Source organism: Melospiza melodia, chromosome 6, assembly GCF_035770615.1.
Source record: "Melospiza melodia melodia isolate bMelMel2 chromosome 6, bMelMel2.pri, whole genome shotgun sequence".
Taxonomy (NCBI): Eukaryota; Metazoa; Chordata; class Aves; order Passeriformes; family Passerellidae; genus Melospiza; species Melospiza melodia.
In genome coordinates, this window is record NC_086199.1 from 21,469,173 (window position 1) to 21,490,853 (window position 21,681).

The window sequence follows — 21,681 nt, forward strand, 5'->3', positions numbered from 1 at the left end:
TGCAGAGACTGGTAGAAGCTCCCACAGGACACGTAGCCAGTCACCTCCAAAGAAATGTCCCCCCTGGATGGTTGGGGACAGAAGAAGGGTGCCATGTCATGAGGGGAAGGCCTTGACTGGGCAATCACAGGACTTCAATCTCACTTTCCCAGCTGCTTGGGTCACACCTTTGGGAAAGGAAATGCCTACACAGCTTCTGTCCCTATCACTATTGAGTGAGACTACTCTCTGCATGGTCTGACCATGCAAAAATGGTACCAGGTTCCATCTGTCCCACCCTGATGTCAAGACATATCCCCTGACATTCACTCAGAAGAGCTATACCAGCACTGGTTTCCAGCTCTCTCGGGGGATTCCAACTAGATTCAAGTTACTTTCCTCATACCTTGACAATATCTTAGGTGGAAACCAACTCCCACATTCCTGCAGCAGGCCCAAAGTTTTATGAAGAACCTCAGGAAGGACTGCAGCTCCCATCAGTCTCTATCTGCTGAGGATGCACATAGTATGGGACAGGCTGGTCCGAGCTGAAGACTGCACAACTTTTTGCAAACTCCAGTTAAAAAAAAAAATGGCACTGATATGGTCTATCAAAAGGCACTGTCTGATGTCAAATGACTGATGTATCAAACCCCCAAAGTGTTACAATTCAGGGCACTGCCATTCCAGTAATACTACCAGAGGATCCAAATAATGCCAAATAGGATGAGCCTAACTTTGAGCACTGGCAATGAAGTTCAGTGAATATTGGTTCTGAAAAAAGGTGCATACAAAGGATTTTAATAAATTGGACTTAATTCATGGCTTTACTACGTATATTTCACGTATAATTGGCAAATGCCCTTTATGATTTAAACGGACTTGTAAATCCTTAGTGAAGATACAAATTTTAACACAAATGTACTGAATGGAGATGCATCCAGGTAAAAAATATTTCAACCCAGATGTTTCGTAGATCAGAAATCAGTTCTGAGTCATATAGGAGGTCAGGATAGATTATAATGGCATCTTCAGGCCTCAAAATGCATGATGTAAGGCAAATGATAATACCTAAAGATGTACTGGTAAAGCTGAACTCTTGAAAACAGATTATCATAGACAATTCAATGTCTATGTGTTTTGCAGAAGATGTGTGACTCTGTGGAGTACTTAAATTTGTTGTTCATGACCTGTGTGTACTAATGTGGATTCTATGACTTCTGTGGTCATTGTCCCAGTACTTCATATAGGGCACCTTACTTTCTCCAGTGAGGAGCTTGTACCACACTGATTGCTGTTTCCATGATTTTCAAATCAAACTAACAATAAGTCTTCAACTTAGCATTTAAGAAATATATGAGCGTAACATCTGAATTTGAGGTTTGCTATTAGTCACATATTCCCATCAGGGTGACAGTTAACAATTCAATTACCAAACCTTCAAGGCCTCTTTCTAGCAATACTTTTCATAGAATCCCACTAGCAGTGATTCACATCCTTCCCAGGCCTTCTCAGTTTGTGACTAACACTGAAATACAGGCTTACAAGCAAAATTGTCTACTCAATTTGTATGCCCCTCTAAAGCAGGGACACAGTCAAGTCTGCAGTGTGACACAGCAGACTGTCCTCAGTGCTTCTTCAGACAAGCTTAGATTATCAAAACTGGTATTTAGTTCTTGACATATATAGCTTTAGGAGTATTGAACACAGAAAATCTCCTGACAAAGATGGGAGCTGGAAAACCAACCCCACATTTTGGAAAATGCTGATTCCCTGTCAGATCCCCTCTCTAGGTGGAATATTGTTTTTATTTAATTTTTATTTTATTTTTAATTTATTCAACCTCCTCTAGGTGCTGTAAATGAAAGATTAGATGGCTGTAATTTAAATATTCAGTGTCAGTATAAAACAAACAGCCAGATTCCTTCTGAGAATAAGTATTTCTTAGCAGCAGTAGTTCAGCCTGTAGATTATTTTTTCCATGTTACTATAAAGGGGAAGATGCTAGCAGATATCACAGTTCAGTGTTTAGCAAGCAACAGAGTGCCAAGAATTGTCACCAGATGAACTATTATAATGAGGGAAGAAAGAAATGCTAGATCTGTCAAGTGGGAAGGAGATGCTTGTGGGCTTTTGCTTTGCAGAAGGTAGACAATTGGTTCAATTTAGCACTACCTGCTCTGAAACTTTCTGTCCAAAAAACCCTTGAGAATTCTTGGCTTGGAAGAAATATCAACACAAAATCAATTAGCAGCAAAATTGTACTTTCCCAACTGGACCCCTTTTGGATCAAATTTAATCAAATTCATAGGATTAATCTCTCATGACTCAAAAATCAGGAATTTGAGAGCAGGATCAAATGTAGTATAGATGTAGTATTTTTGAGGGAACTAATTCTCTTTATGGGGAGGCTGGAGAGAAGAGCTTTTGCATGACAGGATACTTCTACATTCTTTCTTCTTGACTTTTTAAATCCATATGTCAAAAGTTAAATACCAATTTAAAAAATCTGAGCCTATCTCAAAAAACATCAAGGACAGTCTTCTGTATCACACGTCAGATTTGTGTTTAGAAGGTCATAAAGATGGAGCAGACAATTCTGCTCATAAAGTATGTAATTCCCACAATTAAAATCCTCCAGAACAGTCCAGTAACAAAAAATAGTGGACAGAACCACACTCCAGCAGGCACAGTTTTGATGGTCTTACTGGTCCAGAGTAAACCTGCTTGAAAAGTGGAAGTGTAGAGCATAGAGAGAGTGGAATTTCTGAACACACAGGGCTCAGCTGGCAGCCTGAGCTTGGGTGTGAGTGCTGGCTCCCTCTGCAGGGGTGTGACAGCCCTATGGCCAGTGAAGGAAGAACATTGAAAAAAAAAACAGAAAAAGTAAATGGACTCCTAAGTCTCTTCTGTTAAGCAAACCAAGTCATTGCTTGTTAGTACTGAAGAGAAAAATCTCCTTTGAAATGACTGAAAGCAAAGGCTTGGGGAAAGGGCACTGGACACCAGCAGTCATTGTGCTGCTGATGACAGAGCATGGAGGACAGCAAGGATCCTGGATAACTCAGCTGGTGCAGTCACATTTCCTCTTATTTTTACTGGAAATCCAAAGCCCTTGTCTTTTCATGTGACTTCATGTACCTCCTGTACCAGCATTTAGTTGCCTGCATCAGCACCCCAACTTTTGCCTCAAGCTGCCACACAGCTGTAGAAATTAAACTTCACTGACACTCTCATTTATATCTTTCCCTCATGAAAAAGCAGGTAAAGTCATGGAAGATGCAGAGTGCCATGGAGAAAGAAAAATTTAGCAAGCAATGCTAGGCATAGATTTTTAAACCTGGTTCTTATTTTTATCTCAGCAAAAAAATACTTGCTCCTGTTGAAAATCTCTGTCTTAGCACTCACATTTTTGGCAGTGGTTTTGGTGAAAGTAGAAACACAATCTTAGACCTGCCTTGAAAAGATAGGACATGCAAGCTCAGCTGGCTTGTTCTAGCTATTTACAAAGCAGTTAAAAGGGTTTCTTTCTTCTATACCCTTGGCATGAACAAATCAATAAAAATATAAAAAGATTAGACAGAGTGAAAGAAAAAATGACTTACTGGCAAGATAAATAGATTCTGTAAAGACACAAAACCATGCAGAACCATTAAAGCCCATAGGCCAATTGATAGATGCACTCAGTAAACATACACTGTGCAAGAGTGTTCAGCAATTGCAGCTGAGAAATTCTAAAGACAGAGGCTCTCCCAGAAGTCAGGAGGCAAAGAAAAATGGCTCCAATCTATAACAAAAAAATACATGCAACCACACACTGTGGTTTTGAGCATGATTTCCTCTTTTATATTCCAAGGCTTGGACATTGCTTTGTATGTTCAGATCAAAGCAGCAGCTGTCAGAGCTCTTGTTTGGTGTTATTTATAGAAGGGCAGAGAACAATTATTTTCAAGGTATATGAGGGCTCCAAAACAAACAGGTTAAGACCAAGCTGAAAGAATTTGGAAGCCAATTTGCCACATGTTACATATCATACATCCAGATCAGAAGTGCAAGTCCTCATTACGTCTCTGCTCTGACTTGAGAATAGTTGTTCACTTAAAAAAATAAAATTAATGTTCTATTCTCATGAACACATGACCCTCCCTTCTCATATATTTCTCATGCTTTCCCACAGTGAAAAAATGACTGCACTCTACTTTTAGACATCTAAAATCGACCTTGTCAAAACTACAATGTCTTCCATTATTTTTGGATCTTTCACCTTCACTTGTTATTTAAAACTAGTCTCTTTCCAATTTCTTTCTATCCCCTCACATATAATGTAGTCTCTTCCAATAAAAACTGTTCTTCCTCTGCATTTCCTCCATGCCTTGTTTACCTAGCAAACATTCCACATTTTTTCAAACCTCATCCAAGAACTTATTTCACTGTTTTATATGGGATGCACATTAAAATTCTTTTCCTGATAATACTTGTCTTTGTGCTTCTGACTCAAATTCAAAAGGAATACTGCCTTCTTATGTCAGTAGGAAACTGAATCATATTCCAATCACGTGTGTCACTAGGCCTTGTATGTACATACATCTCTCTCTCCATAAGTTTATATGAAATGAAATGCCAGGAGACACAGTTAAAACCAGAAAAATTCTGATCATATATATATAGAGCTGATAATCACATGAACATTATGTCATAGGCAATTATGTCATGCCTATGACATAACTGCATAATTAGAAAAAAATTTCAGAAACAATCCACTTCGGTTTCATCTCGGATTCCAAAACAAGAATCTCATCAAAGCTGTGAAGTCTAATGCCAGCAGTGTTTCACTGACCTCTTGCCACTTACCAAGGTAAACCACAGGAGCCACATCTCTAGACATTTCCATGAGTGCAAAGAGAAAGCCAAGTCAACAGGCACAGCTTCAGTCACACCTGCAATGACATTTCCCAGTGCACGGGCAAAAGGGAAACCACACTGACATAAAATCATCACAACACTGACAGGGTAAGCAGATCATACTGCCATGGCACAGAGGCAGCATCATCTCTGTTTTTATCTAAAAAATTAATCATTTTTTAGCACACAAGCAAATTTTAGCTTTAGTATTTCTTCCCACAGCAACTAAGAGACTGCCAAGTCTGTAAGGTAGCTATCTAGTTCTGGTATATAGTAATGAAAGAAGCAAAACATCATATATGGAGAGTGTCATAAAGCAGGTAACCTGTTACCCAGTCTGCAGATATTGCAGCCATCCAGAGAGAGATATGCAATTATGTGCAAGCCAGTATAATTTCTTAATGTCAACCACATCATTCTGGCCTAATTATTCTGTCTTTTTTATGGAAATTACAACTGAATCTGAAGTACAGTGCATAAACACCAAGCCTATAAACCCTTACATAATAACCACATTTACAGCAGTCCAGTTATTGCTGATGCAGGAGACTGAGCATTTGTTTCATTGTTGTTTAAGGATCAGATTCATCATTTCACACTGTTTCTGAAGATGAAGGCACTGGTGTAGGAAACACAGTTATCTCCTTCAACGTGCTTTCCTCAACAAATACAGAAAAATCAAAGCACAGAAGTGAAACAACTGCTAATAACACTTTCAAATTTCATTGTAAAATTTGATTGTGTATGGATAGAACATTGCACACACTTATTTTTGTAAATATTTCCATATCTTCCTGCTCATTTAAGTTAGTTTTCTTTATTGGAGTTTAATCTGACTTTTTTATTCCCATTGGTGTGGCATTTTTCATGGAATTGATGGTATATCTATCTAAATAACTACATCTAAAATTAAACATATGCCATGGATTTGATTTCTTTGATTTCTTTCAGGAAACTAATTACCACACATAAAAGAGAAAAATTTGCTTGCTGTGATTCCACCAAAATGATCCAGCCAGACAATCTGGCCTTTAACATTTTGAAAAACATTTCCTCTTACTCCCACTTATTACTGTAATGTCATGGGTAATAAACAGAAATTCACAATTCTTTCATAGGCACTAAATATGTTTGCACAATACCTTGGTACTTATGATATTAAAGCCATTACAGGCATTCATGACTTCAGTTCCTGAAGCCTTCTGGCAAGAAGGTCAATATTATTATCTGCACACCACTGAAAAGATTAAATTCTAGTAAATAAATGATTTGCCCAGAGTCTTGATGCTGCAGAGTTATGTAGAGATGATGATGATGATTATTATTACTATTATTATCCGGGGACTCTGAGGTGATGTTGATTTAAGAAGCCTCTATCAGGCAATGCTCCTGACAATTACTAGGATGTGCAGGTGGCTCCAAATTGCCCACTGGAGGAGGCTGAGTTAGCTTCCAGCTTCAATCCAGTCTCTGGAAGATCTTAAAGACTAAAGAGAGACTGGTGTCAACAAACTAAATACTGCTTAATTTAATCATTAGTCTAAATATGAATGCCCATACACTCCCTCTATGCCTTTTATCCTTGAACACATTTGGACAATAAAATCTTCAGAACAGATTCTGTCTCTAAGACATCCTGTAAAAATCTATGGCTATCCATACATAGATATTATTCCTATCAGCAAGAACCAAAACTAGGTTTTTCTTCATACAGACCTGAAGCACTTAATATCAAAGCAGAAGTAGTACTATCCTGTGCTGTGAAGGCACCAATAGGATGTTTTTATCAAAGGACAGGCTACCTCTCTACTATGTCAACATACTGGTATTCTCTGATATTAGGTAGCAATAGGGTTATGAATGTAAATTAGTTCACCTACCAAAACTGCCTTATCTTTTTCAAATACAAGTATTCTGGTCTCTCTTGCCTGTGAACACACAAGAGCCGGCCACAGCAGAAGGCTGTGGAAGTGAGGTAGGAATAGGGATGCTAGGCCCTGTCTCTAGCTACTGTGGAAATCCTAGAAGCTCTAGACAGAATTCTCAGTACTCAAAGAAAGTAAGTTTGAAGTTTGGACCGACCAAACTGCAAGAGAACTGGGGCAGTGGACTGGTGATTGAAGTGATTTAGAAACATCTGTCTCTTTAGATTAACAGTTCCACAGCAAAATGAACCATTATGGCCTGTTCACTAATAGTATTCTGATAAACTAATAGTAAGCAGAGCAATGTACAACACTAACCACCTGATCTTCCACTGTGAGATTTTCTACACTCAATAAGAACTGACTCAAACTTCCCTACAGTCTCTGATACTTAGAAATTAGAGTTTGAGTTTGTTTCACCTCTGTGTTTGCAGCCAGAGAAATTGTACACCAGTGGTTTTGTTAGTACTTCAGATAATTTTCTTCAGAAAGTGCTGATTTTAAAATGTGGTTTCAATGCTCTTGGGAGATTTCTTCCTAGATTTTCCTCTGCCCTTGCAAAATCTGTACAGGATTTACACTGGATCTACTACAGTTTCAGAAGACTGACTGCTATTTAGAAGCAAAAGGCCTGAAACTATTGTCACATGAGACTGAATGTGAGGTTTATTCCAGTAGTGATGCAATTAAGTGTTCACATTTCATGGGTAGCATTTTATCCCTAACTGATCACTTTCAGGTATACTTGTAGTTAGCAGCTAAGCACTTTTCTTTAAACCAGCATGCAGCCTGCAGGTTTTCAAAACTGCACTGGCAAGAAATTCAATCACATCACATCTCCTTCTTGCAAAAGTAGAAGTTGGATCCCTCCATAAACTATTGGTGCAGTAAGGAAACAAGAGTGAGTAAGAATGCATGATCTTTCTTTTTGCTCATATTTCCCTCTCTACTAAAACTTATAGTGTAGCACCAGGGTTGAATGGCTGCAACAAAGCTTGCCATCACTGTCAGAAGTGCTTGAAGAATGGTACCATATTAGGGCAGGTTTGAAAGCCCATAATATCACTGCTACTGCTTTGCACAGTTTGTCCTTCACTAATTCCATGGTGACAGTAATTCCACCATTATTGCAGCCTCATAAGTATTGAATCATCAGCATCAGTATAATACTCTAAAGATAAAAAAATGCTGAAGAACTCTTTATTTTAGGCTTAAATCTTAAATCACTATGAAAGAGAATCAAATATTCTTTCAGTAGTATGATCAAAAAAGAGATGCCAAAATAAAGCAATGCTTTGCCCATTTTCAGATTAAGTTAAGAAAAACCAAAAGCAGAAATCTTATATGAAAACGTGTTCATGTTTACCCATGGAGTCTCAACATAATACAGGTCCCCAGAGGTAAATACATTAAAACACACAGTTTTGCATTCAAAGCTGAGTGACTGAGATCCTCAGTCTTCTCAGATCTAAATCATTCAGATCATGGTGTTTGAATTAGGCAACTCTCCTAACATGAACACATATCTATCTGTACCAAGAACTCGGATTTTCTTAATTTCCTTCACGACAGGAAAAATATACAGAACCTCTCATTTGTCATCATTTCAGTTCTGAAAATTTCCCCATGGTATTTGGGAGTAGATCTCTTAAGGCCTTAAGGTCTGATTCTTCACAATTGCTAAAATCCTGTAAAATTTGACAGCAGTTGACTACATTCAGTAACTCTGCAAAATAGAGCTAAAGTAGAAAAACATCTTAATAACCTCCTAATGGACTACTGAAAACCATAGTTTCAGCAATCAGAATGACAGAAAGCTGGCTCTTTTCCTCTTACAGTACAGAAATAATTGACATTTGAAAACTATAAAAAGTGATGCAAGGAATAGGAATAGATTTGTATTTTAACTCCATTTGAGTGAATTGGACAAAAAGGCTTTGCTTGGAAGGGCAAAGAAAAGTACCTCTCTCAAAATAAGGAAGAAATGGTTTTTTATGATGCATCAAAATTTACCTGAAACAGGAAAGTATCTTTTACTTTTCACTTTTCTATTACCCATAGTGAGGGAGGTGGCTGGCTCTCATTCACAGTAACATTTTCCCACACTGCACCTTCCACATTGACACTTTGCAATTTGAAAGGAAACATTCTCCAGCCCCTTGTCTCCCTAAACAAATTTCAGAGCCCAAGTTCTTTTTCCTGTTTTTCAATAGCTCCCTTGCCAGAGTCACTCTTTGTGCAATGGTGAAAGACACTTATTTTTCAAGTTTATCTTGGCTCAACTTAAAAAGCATCAGACTGAATTCATGGTAAAGAAAAACACAAGATCTTGTAGAAATTTAAAGTCGGGGGGGTTGTTATGAAATGAACATCAGAATGCAGTTCCAATATTAGCTTAAAATGGACTTCAAGTTTAATTGTTCCTACTCAGAATTCTCAGAGAGGTTCTGGCTGCTTCAGCTGAGGATTTGGCTTTAAAGTAACATCATGTCTTCCATGTATGGAAGCTGCCCTGGGTTTCTACAGCCTAATCAAGGAAACTCCTTTCTGAATACATGCCTAGTTAGGAATGGCTGAATATCAGCTATGACAATATGACTGAGTTTAATAAATATTTTCTGTAGCTTCTTAGCCTAGCTGCCCCACATCCACACTTGGCTGCTCCTAGTATGAAGGATTATCCACATTTCTGTATGAATTATTATAAAACACTCCAGCTCCATAAGTATTCTACGAAATTTCCCAGTTTCAGGAGGTGTTAAACATTTCTACAGGTAGCCTCACTGATATATTTTATTAAGGATGTTCTGTACATACTTATCCATGCATACTTTTCTTATTACATCAAGCCTGATGTTAGATATCACTAGCTTTCCTGAACTCTACTTTTGAAATCAGATGCAGAAACAAATGTTTTAAATGCAGTACAGTATCCACAGTATGTGAATGTGATCTTTAGGGAAGAATACTGAAGTTAGGAAAACCTGATTTGGTGCAGCTGTCAGAGACACAGAACAGTAGTTTCTGCTATGGCCTGGCAGCCCCTTCAGTCTCCATTTTTGGGTTTATAGTGTTTAAGGCACAAAGCTCCAGCTGCAGGGCATCAGCTTTTTTTATCTGAGGCAAAAAGAAGTAACGCCAAGGAAGCAGAGCATGCAGTTGTTTGCAGTGCTGATCAGTGCTGGGCTATGGTACAGTCCATTTTTTGTCCATTACTTGCTTCCTATAGAGCACAAAAGATTTGGTAGCCCAGTGCTACTCTCAAGCACCTGTTTGCATTCAAGTCTCACACGGCTCTGCCGTGAACAGAATCTTCATTTTTGCTGCTTTCTACAAAGCACTGTGAACATACCTTCAACCCTTTCACGGGTAGAAAACAATAACATGGCAAATACAAAATGATCCCATCACTTTGGAGATGTATTTAAGTTTCTCAGCACATGAACTGAGAGGAGACTACAAAATCTCCAGCTACACCACGAGATGGTGCTCAGCCCCCTCTCTAAGACACACACGGAATACACCAGAGTCAGGAAAGTTTGCTTGAACTGGGTACTGACATTGCCAGCATAAGCACACACAGACATGATTCCTTCTATACAGCCCTGCTGGATACAGCATTCCCTGAAAAATACTGTTGTGCTGCAGAAAAAAGAAAAAAAGAGAGAGAGAGAAAGAGAAAGAAAAAGACTCTGCATTTTTAAATGCTTTTATGCTGCTCCACCTTCTCTGTTGTATTTTATTATGCTTGAAATAAGTCAAAATGTGAGTAGTGAGTGAAATGTTATAAACCTTTATTACAACAAGAAATGGTCAATTTTATTGGTGCTGCTTTCAGTGGCAATGATAATTTAGGAAGCAAGTTTCCTTTAATCTAAAATTATCCTAAGCAGGAAAATATCATAATATAATAAATTGCAAGTAACCATCTCTCATACTTTCTAATATAAGAAAGCACAGAACTAAATGAGGCTAGTTTCTGTCCATCACAAAAAAAAAAAAAAAAATTGATATTATCCACATTTTTGGCATCAATATTTTGGCAATTCTAGGACTATGATCTGTATTTTCATGAGAGACTGCAATTTGATGGCAGAGCAGACTACAGTAACAATGTGATTGGGGTATATGCAATAAAAGTTACAGTATAAAAGTAACTACTAGTGTATGGTTTGGGCAGCTGGGTACTAAACTCTAAAAATCTCTGTGGTCCTCTACAAATATACTTCTACCATCTTGCATTAAAGTTCAGAGTTGCTCCATGATCTTTGATGCAATCTTTCACAGCAGAACTGGCTACGTATCAGCAGCAATGAGTATTTAATCTGGAAGAGCCCTTATAAACTCCTGGCTTCATTCACTATCTTACTAAGCGAGCACTCCTTACTAGCCTGCAAGGAAAAAACCTCTCACATATCTATAGCTTTTACCAGGGGCCTCTTTGTATTTAAACATTTTTATATCATTTCTGTATTTTAAAAAGAATTATGAAATTCCAGCAACATTTGCACCAAGCAGTTTTTTCTCTTGCACTGAATGTGCAAATCCACTTTTTTTTCAAATTAGAACCTGTTCCATTATAAAATCTACACATGTTAACTGCAATGTAGGGAATCTGTTGGATATCCGAAACTCCCGTTTGAATAAATGAAAATAGACTTGGGTCTGGGACCATGAAATATCAAACCTATGACATCTTTCCCCAACTCAGGTAAGAAAAGGCTTGTGGTTTTGCTTGCAGCAGAACAATTTGGCAAATTCTGTCCCTCCTCTTGAAGCTAAGAACTGAACTCCAAAATTTCAGGAGGAGAACCATGCTAGATGGAAGACTGCAACTTTAAGTTGCTTAAGGGCTTTGTTTAACAGCTTGGTAAAGTAGCAACAGCTTGAAACCTGAAAGATGCTCTTATGAGTCAAAAGCAACACCAGTTACATTTCTTCTTTTCCCTACCAGTTCAAAACAGTGGGCTGAATAACTTCAAATAAGATTCCGCTACAAGAGAAAAAGGAACAGAAAATGCACTAATCCAAATTATGTCAGCATGCTAGCAGTTTATTAATAAACAATTAAATCCTTATCTGAACCCACTCTTTCATTAACAGGTAATTAGCATAATAACTTCTCTATTTTGTTTTAAGCTTTCTGGTGATTCTGTACTCAAATTTCATGAGCCAAGAAAAAAATAAAATATCCTTAGATGATTAAAACTCTACCTGGTGATTTGATTTCCAGTTCACAGTCAGGCCTGGACACTGGGAAATCCACCAAAAGGAAGAAGTTAATTTTCCATAAAGAAGTGAGCTCACATGACTGTTTAATACAGCAGTCAACCGAAGTGACACAAATGAAAAAGAAATTTTACTGAGAAAATTACTTGAGAACTTCTCTCAGGCTTTCTAACTTTTCACATTCAGAATGAAAATGCTCAGCATATTGCATTTTCTGCTAGGTAGAAAATGATTTATGATGATATAATGAATCTTCACCACTGATCAGACACATCTGTGGCATCTTGGTCAGCTTTCTTCTGCCATCAAGGCTTCCAAATATTGTACCCTCTTTGCACAAAAGAAGGAAGAAGACAACTACTGTCTTCTTGGCCCTGAAATCTCAAGAATCACCTTTTTTTCTTTTTTTTAAAGGAACAGATGACAAGACATTAAAAAATATTACTGCTGAAAGTTTTGCTAAGAGCACATTTCCAGAGATGCAGCAGCAATGCAAGCTTGCCATATGCATCATACCCCAGTGTGCACCAGCTTGACCAAGCAAGGCCCTCTCTGGGAGGAAAAGGGTTCTTGTTCTCCATTATTCATTTGGTCCCTGCACTAACAGTGAACATTTCTAAGCTGCTTCTTCCAGAGACCACAAATCTGCAGCTCACCTTCCCCAGCTCACTTCTTAGCAAACAATATTTAAGCATAGAAGCATCAATGGATATTTTTTAAGTGAACTTCTTACTCCTGTGCACAACTGCAGTTCTCTGCTCCCAGAGAGAAATTTTCTAGGAGCAGTGCCCTTTGCCAGACAAACCAGCCTGGCAGTGGAAAGTACAGGCAATGTGATGGATCACAGTGGCAGGACAGTAGCAGTCACTGCTGAAAGAGGTGGGATGGGTGAGGATTGTGAAACCTGGAAAAAACCTCTCAGCTGTGGAAAGGCAATTGTTCTCTATTATCAACCCTCTCACCATTCATGGAAAGAGTAGCTAATACTGAAGTCCTAATGCAGTCACTATTTGATTTTAAGATAATCAATAGCCTGACATCTTAATCCTGGAAATAATATATTTCATACTCCTACACAACTCCCTAGTGCTACCTCTCGCACAACAAATTTGCTCAAATGTAGTGCCTTGTGTAGAAAAAGAAAGTAAGTGAAATGGAAAAAGAAATTACCAAATACTTGATGGCTGGACACAATAAATGACATTGTTTCAATCTACCTTTAGCCATCTATCTCACTGTATGGCAGCAAAAGCATTGCCTTTTTAAGTTCTATATAAAAATATTCACAAGCTTTCAAGGGTATGTTCTCTTTCTGAGTGTACTGGCTCTGGCTGAGAGGGAGTTAATTTTCTTCAGAGCAACACTCATGGTGCCATGTTTTGGATTTGAAAGCAAAACAGTGTTGACGATACACAGGCAGGCAGAGAGTGAGAGAGCAGCTGTGTGCTTCTTAACCACCTACAGGGGTTAAACCAAAACACTGAGGAAAGTACAAGTGATGACAGCTGATCTGAAAAGAAAACAAATCAATTTATACAAGGAAAGTGGCCAAAATAACAAATTGAAGTGCTTACACATTTTTCTATCAAAGCCTTTTTTTTTTTCCCTCAGGCATCCTGGCTGAGATCCTGCAAATATTGCAATAGAAAAGGAAAAAAGGAAATAAGACTGTTTTCCCCAGACATGAGAAAGGAAGCTGATAATATAACAGCTGGCAAATAAGAGAAAAATGTTGCTGTCCACAATTAGTTATTCAATGTACCATTAAACAACACCTAGCATCACAAGCTTTCTTCCTCAGTTACTCCAAGCTTCACCAACAGTGTCTTTTTCCTCTAAAAATAAAATAAAAATAAATATTTTTTTTAAAAAACCTACCTCAAACTTTTCATATTTCATTATCTTTGTTATAGCATCCAAGATCCCAATACTTAATTAGCATTTCTAACATTAAGTAATGGGTATCTATTTTATTGACTGACAGGATGATTAATATAATTTGCTTTGACCTTTAAAGGTGTTCTTTTTTTTAGCTATAATCCCATAGAAGGGGTGAGAGGCTAAAGGAATTGAAAATTATATATATATATAAATGTACAACAAACACAACCTTTTCAAAAGTCAAAAGGAATCAAGAAAAGCTGCTGGGGTAGGAATGACAGCCAGTAAACCAGATGAGCTATTTTCCAAAAGTGGGTCATTTGATTCCTTACAGATAACTGCTGAGTTTCCAAGGTTAGTTTTCTTTCTTGTTTGGTCTCATCACAGCAATTTAGGTAAGAACAATGCAGAACACATTCTGCCAAGCTCTGCTTTCATCATTGCCATCCCTCCATACTGATGACCTGTCTCTCTCTGCATACTGGAACTGAAGGCTGACTGCTCTTAACAAACAGCTAGGCTTAGCTGAATTCTAGCAAACACAGACTTGTGTTTGTAGCCTACATCAGTGGCCCCTGAAGAAATATTCTGGGATTGAGGGACCTTGTGATATAGCAAACTGCAGTTTAGGATTGCTCAAATCAATTATGCCACAGCAAAACCTTAATCTCCATGGTACTGTCTGGATGAGGAGGATTACGAACACTGTGAAAAGCCTGTGCTCATTAAACCCAATATTCTGCCCCCAATAATGGCAATCACTATTACCTCTTGAGAAGTCACTCTTTATCCAACATCCACTGATCCTTAAAGCTCACTGATTTGGCCTTAAATTTACAGAACAGGTAGCATCCACCATAGCAAGCAGTGCTTGTGCTGATCGATTTTTGTTTGTTTCTTTATAACTATTTAAAGCCTCATTAGAGATGCTCTCTCTGAGTTGTTCGCAAACAAAATTAATAATATATAAAATACTCGCTTCCTCCTAGATCCAGAGGGCATGAGTTTTCAGTTTTGTGCCAATGTTCTTGGAATTAAAAAAAAAAAAAAGTGGATGTTCTGGCAACTAATTACACAATGTAATCTACAAAAGACATATTGTCTAGACATCCTTGAAGTGGACCAGTTTCTCATATGTTCTTTATGTTTCCTCTCACCCAGATGGAAGATGTCCATGTGGAACCCAGCCTAAAAAGGGACTTATCCTCTCCACTGCAACTGATAATTACATGGATTCTTCTGCTATCTTTGTAAAACAAGCTCAGAAGCACTACTGCACTTTGTAGGGGTACCAAACAACCTCTGAGTTGGAAAACGTGTCCTGCTTTGGTTTAAGGACAGGGTTAATTTTTTGCAGCAGCCATGAGGGTGGGGAGCCTGGAGCTGTGTGGGCATGGCCAGGGTCCTAATACCATTCAATACCATTTCATGTCATTGCCAGGGCAGGGAAAGGGACCCTCTGTCTCTCTCTTTTGGGAAAAAAGAGAATTCCTTCCTGGTCATGGGGAAAGCGTGGTGGGTGGAGGGTCTGCCATTGTTTTCACTGTCCCAGGCTTGGTGGGCATTTTGCATGTAAATCATCCTTTCTTTGTACATTTGTCATTATTGGTATTGTGGCTGTTCATTTTTTTATCTCATGGATGATTCCAATAAATGGTTCTTAACTTATCTCTGCCTTTTGTCTCCCACTGAAGGGGAGGGGTAAAGGGAGCAGCTCATGGTTTTCTTTTCAGTGGGAGTACTAAATTGAAGAATACCATTCCTAAACTACAACATTAAGTCAAGAGGGTATTTTTGCCACCGGAGACTTGGAATGGGCTTGAATCAAGAAAGTCTGAGACAAAAGAGGTCACTTTTTAGTAGTTGCCACAGGGAAGAGGAATTTGTTGCATTATGAAATAAAGCTCATCTCCACATTCATAAAGGAGCTCAGAGAGACAGCAACAGGAGGGGGAGCACAAATAATATCTGTCTGGGTTATATCCAGGGCCATCAGCCCACCAGAGCCCCATATGCTCAAGCCCAGAGGAGCATGGGGCACAGCAGCAGGTGGGAGCACAAATCATGGACTCCTGAGCAATGAAAACCTTTCCAGGTCTGTCCCAGGGCTGTTCCAGCACAGCCATTTTTTCCAGTGCCCAAGCATGACACTCATCGCTACATGACAGCTGGATCAACTCTTGATATCACCTTTTGGATTAAGGGGATTGCTGCATAGGGTGGGACATATGCAATGGTGGGAAAAGCAGTTTGGGGTCAGACAGACTTACTATGGGATGTTTAGGGGAGAAACCAAAGGTACAAAAAGAGAGAAATTCAGGTGATTTTGGGAAGAGCAATAGTGGGAAAATAAATACAGGGGTAAGGGTATAAAAAGGGCCGGGCATGTAAATAGTTGCTGGTGAATATTTTTATCTGATCAAAACAGCCTATCCTGTCTTCTTATTAAATTCCTTTCTATGTCTTTCCTGGGTGAGAGCCTTTTATTCTCTGTGCATGAGGGTGTATGAGGCTAGGAGTGCTGCAACTGGAGTCAGACCATGGGCTCAACAGGCCCAGATGTTCATGGTGCCAGAGAGTGGAAAGGATGCGGGTCTGCGAGCAAGCATGTGAGCTCTAGCAATGGGCCTGCCAAGAACACATCTTCAGCTGGCCACAAGCAGGACCTGGAGCAAACAGTAGCAGTAGCCTCACCTCTCTTGGGCTGTCGGATCTAGCAGGTTCTCCTCTAACAGAATTTTTAACTTGCTGCCTGACAAACATCTGGGAGGATTGCTTTGGATCCCCTGAGAGAGGAAGCCTTCTAAAGACAGGCTTGCTCCCTTTTCTCCTGCAGCAGCAGCACAAAGCCAGACCAGCATCCCAAGTGTGAGACTGCTCAAAAGTGGAATCATTCTCAGCTGAGCTGTGCAGATGCTACAGACAGACACCAGCTTTGCTTTCACCACTACAATATGACATACTATCAACTTGACACTTTTCAGGCTGCATAAGTATTCATTTCTTCCTGATTATGTTTAAATGGAGCTAGGAGACACTACAGTCACAAATATGATGTGGATGTTTAATCATATTGCTTCACTTTCAAAAGAATGTTTTCTTGTTAGAGTACCATTAAGATTTTATTAAAATGACAGCAATATAACTAGGAATCGGGTAAGTGCACTTGGTTTTACAATATTTTGATTAGAGTTAGCACAGCTTCCTATTTACTTATGATGATAGAGAAAAAAGAGAACTTTAAACCTCTCCCAGAAAGTTACACATCATAGATTCAAATTTTATGCTGTTACAGTGACACTTAATAAAATGAATCATTAACACTGCACTGAATAAGGCACTAAATACAGTAAGCATGGCAACTGAAACAGGAGAACCAAACATATTCTAGTTGTCATTATTGTCAAAAATTATTGCATTTCAAACAACATGTTAAATGTGAGTCTCGCAGAGACACAGAATCAACTGTGCAGTAGTGATTAGACTGATTTTTTTATCCCCTTTATTTATGCTTTTAGCAGCAGGTAAGAGAAGAAGATATGGAATTTTTGAGGCATCAAAAGTGACATGAAAATAGATGATGGCTTGTCTGGCAAGCTTTAGTGAGAAGAAAACGCCTTATTATGAAATAACAAGCAATGAGACAGAAGTGTTCACTGTCCCAAGGAGCTACTTTTGGCAGATCTCTCACGGTATTAGCATCAAAGTATGTGACTGAATAATGACACACCACATAAAAGGCTTGTGAGGAGAGAGGACTAGACCAAGAGTAGTATCCAAAAAAGAATACAGAGTGAGAATACCTCCAAAATCTAACAAATCTATAGCACATACAGCAATGCCCTCCACACTTAATACTGAGTAGAATGCTGAAAACTCCACATATAATCTGATATGAAGTGGGGCCACTGGATATAGAATAAGGAAATTAAGGAATAGACATCTTTGAAAAAATGAAGGAAAATCAGAGCACCAGACATGATGCAAACTATAAAATAGTCACAACTCCAACTTTCTTCAAAGTGAACAACGCATTTCAATAAACAGTTTACAGGAGAGGGACCATTTTCCTAGTAAATCCTATTTTAAATAAATAAAATACACGTAGCAAAAAATCCAAGAGATTTATATTAATATACCTATTCTCTCCAATAATCCAACCAACGAAATTGGGCTATCCATTATGTCTGCATTATGTTGAGGAATCATTCAATGCAGTTTATTCACAGTTTGTTTGGAGATCCTCGTTCTACTTTTGGTTGTGCTGATTTCTCACTCAAAGGTAAAGAGAGTTACTATACAGCTCCATATGTGTGAGCAAAAGCATTGTTGGGTCTTCTAAATGTGCAGAAACAGAAAAGCTCAGTTTAGGTATCTTGAAGAGTGAAAGGAAAGGGTGAGATGAGTATTAAAATAAGTACAGAGACAGTAAAAAGCTGAAATACAACAATTATGAAACACAGAGAGAAGGTAAGATGAAACTATGGAAAACAATATTTTGCACCAGATATAAAATAGTCCAAAGATACATAAGAGAAAAAGCCCTCAATCTTTTTAATGAAAATTAAGAGTAAGTATAAATGCTTACCTGGGACAATATGCAAGACTCCTCTCAAACAGTATGAGTTTCAATGTTTGAAATAGCGGGCTCTTAAGCTACATGTTCTACAAAACCCAAAAAGTACAGCTCTGTTTACCTTTGAAACCATTCACTGGGTCCCTTCTATTCAGTTACCAGTGGCGACTGCTCGACACGAAACTCTTCAACTGTTGGGAAGCCCATTTGTCAAGTTACTTTAAAACAATTCTGCTCATTTCAAGAGACCCCAGCAGACATATCTGTGTGTGGATAACTCCCTCTGCACAAGTAAATGTCAGTGTGCCTGCAGGAATGCTTACAGTGATATTTGGACTGCTTCTGCCTAACCATATTTTATTCATTGAAGGGTACAGTTTTCACCAATCCCCAGCAGGTTCCCTTCTAGGAAGCAGGACAGATGACCTGAGTTATTGCAACAGGCAGCAAAAAAACCAATGTGTTGGAGGGACTAAGAGTAGAGACATTTGTTTTCAGCAAAGCATCATAAAAAATAAATTAGGAAGATCCAATGTGTTTTAAATAAAGAAATAAATCTAAACCTTCAGGGGAAGACTGTATTTAAAAATGCAACAGGCTCAACTATTAAAAATGCATGGCAGCAAAATGATTCAAGATGTTTTGATGCTTATGGGGAAACTAACAAAAACACGGAATTCTGTCTTTCCACTGCTTTCATTATATGATTCTCTTTTTCCTCTCTTTTTTCCTTTTTTTTAATATTTCTTCCAGTTAGTGCTAGCTATTTATTTGCATAAAACCCAGACGATTGCTACTTGCTACCAAAGCTGACTTCCTACCTGAAGATAGTCTTCCATAGCTAAACTTTAACAGGCAGCTGTCATCAAAAGTTGATGTTGACATTAGATTGCTGTCCAGTACCAGAGGAAATGGATCCTTAAATAACAAACATAAAGAAGAACTATGGGCAAGTGTTTTGATGGAGTTACAGATGGCTAAGCAGCAAGAGCATATGAACTCTTATGAAGTAAAAGATCCTATTTTTATGTAAATGTCCTCACCACTGCTATGTAAAATCTGGCAATCTCAGCTACCATATTCAAGACACTTCTTCCTATTGCAGATTCTATCTTGAAATTTAGTGTGAAAACTTCGAAGAGCAAAAGGAATTCAACAAGACCTTTCAAGATTTGAGTCATGCACTGACTAATCCCACTTGTAGCAGTTTAATCCCATACGATAACTAAGCACCGTGCAGCTGCTTGTTTACACCCCTCCTGCCATCAGTAGGATAAGGAGAAAAAACAGAAAATGGTAAAACACATGGGCTGAGATAACAATTTAATAGTTGAAATAAAGTCAATTATGATGAACAAGCTTCTATGGCATATCAGGGCTTCTCACCAGCTACAGGCTCCCAGGGACCACTTCCCAAGTCCAAAAAACTACTTGCTCACACTTTTGTGCAAAGTATGGTCTCCATCAGCTGGCATTTGCCCTTCATAAATACTTCTACATAAAAACTAACACAGAGGACATTCAAGAAGCTGGTAACAAGTTAAGATAAGCTCAAAGCACACTTGAGAGCTAAACAGCTCCAGTGTTTGGGGAGTGCTTTTTACTTTGAGGCCTACATCAAGTTTGATCAGCTCTTTGAAGTAGAACAGAAAAGATTTGGCTTGCTCAGTCAGTCTAGAAATGGATATGATATTTCACTATTATTTTTCACAGAAGTTTTATAATCCTTCCTCCCTACTTCTATATATTGAAAGGAATTTTAGGTGACCCAGAGGTTCAGATGGAATTTCTTACAGAAACCTAAGAATTGCAAATGCCATATATATACATATATATATATATTAAGTATATATAATATACTCTAAATGTAAAATCTAAGTTTTCTTTATTCTATACCCAAATTAAAAAAAAAATTGAATAAATATCCCGTTAAGTTGTCACCAGTCTGTAATAAAGCAAGAGTTTGAAGCTTGTTTTCTCTGTTTTTAAACACGCCTGCCTTTTTGTAGTGGAGAAGTGCATACAGTACCTGTTGTTATTCTTACGTTGTTCCTTAAAGTTTTCATAAAGACAACAGGTTACCAGTGAAATATAATACCAGCTCATCAGGTTCCTGAGGTGCTCTTCTGCAAAGCTATGAAATAACAGCTCATCTCCTCCTTGGAGAAACCTAATACAAAATTTTCCACATACAATCACCTTAAAGTCTTCCCTCCTCCCTCTCCAGCTTCATATCCCACCCAATCCCTTCAATTTCAAAAGATTCTTTTAAAGAAAAGAAAAAAAAGAAAAAAATAAAAGAAAAACAGCTTATAAAACAGCAAAGAAAATAAAGTTATTTTAATATATATAGAAAGAGAACAAAATGAAACTTGAGGGAAAACTTACTGGCGTTACAGTTTATCCTGATACAGTCTAGATGGGGAAAAATAAATGAAAGATGAAATTGCATCCTTCAAGGTAACAGCTGCAGACATCCAAAAACAATCAGTCCACCCTTCCGGGGACAGACACACGCAAAGAGATGTGGCCATTTTATACTTATACACAGTCTGTACAAGTTCAGGAGTGGGTGTATATGTACAGTATATTCAATGTAAATATCTGTTACATAAATATATATATATACACACACATATATATATACATATATGTATAGAGAAATATACCAATATACATACATAGCCACATGTTGCTACAGAAAGTTCTTTTCTTTTTATAGAAACCTACAAATCTAAGAGAATCTTCCACTCCAGACCATGACTTGATATGAATTACAATTTAAAAAGTTATAATTAAGGCATTAAAGTCTCCCTCAAGACACAAGTCATACTCAAGTGTCATTTTGCTTTTTAGAAACCTTTAGCAATTTCTCTAAGAAGCTTGAAGCTCGAAGTGAACCTTTACACTTGGTTTCTTTTAAATTAATTTGTATTGTTATTGCATAAATACACCATCTGTCAACAGAGAATACCTGTAAAATCAGCCTATGAGATTTTTTGGTGCAATATTTAACCCTTTCCAGCTCTCCCAAAGACAGACCCTCTTCTAATTCCCCCAAAGCCGGCCCAAAACACTTCTTAATATGTGCACAGACACATTTGACGCCGTCTGCTCAGGTGAGGAAAGGGTTAACATACCGCCAGTTGTGTCCTATCATAAAATGGCCACTTGCAAACAGCTAACCGC

The 21,681-nt window shown here is 38.1% G+C and overlaps 1 protein-coding gene across 20 annotated transcripts in view; it reads right to left on the minus strand.

The window, feature by feature from the left end:
• NRXN3 (neurexin 3) overlaps positions 1–21,681 on the minus strand; it is a 706,103-nt gene that overhangs the window by 598,086 nt on the left and 86,336 nt on the right. For 18 of the 20 annotated variants that reach the window (XR_010028287.1, XR_010028288.1, XM_063160199.1 and 15 more), the window contains one exon: positions 20,881–20,907. The exons of the other annotated variants lie outside the window; for them this stretch is intronic. Coding sequence is in view for 16 of the 18 variants with exons in the window: in XM_063160199.1 (XP_063016269.1) it covers positions 20,881–20,907 (27 nt within the window). In the remaining 2 variants the exon portion in view is untranslated. The remainder of the gene's footprint in view (positions 1–20,880; positions 20,908–21,681) is intronic. 20 annotated transcript variants of the gene reach the window in all.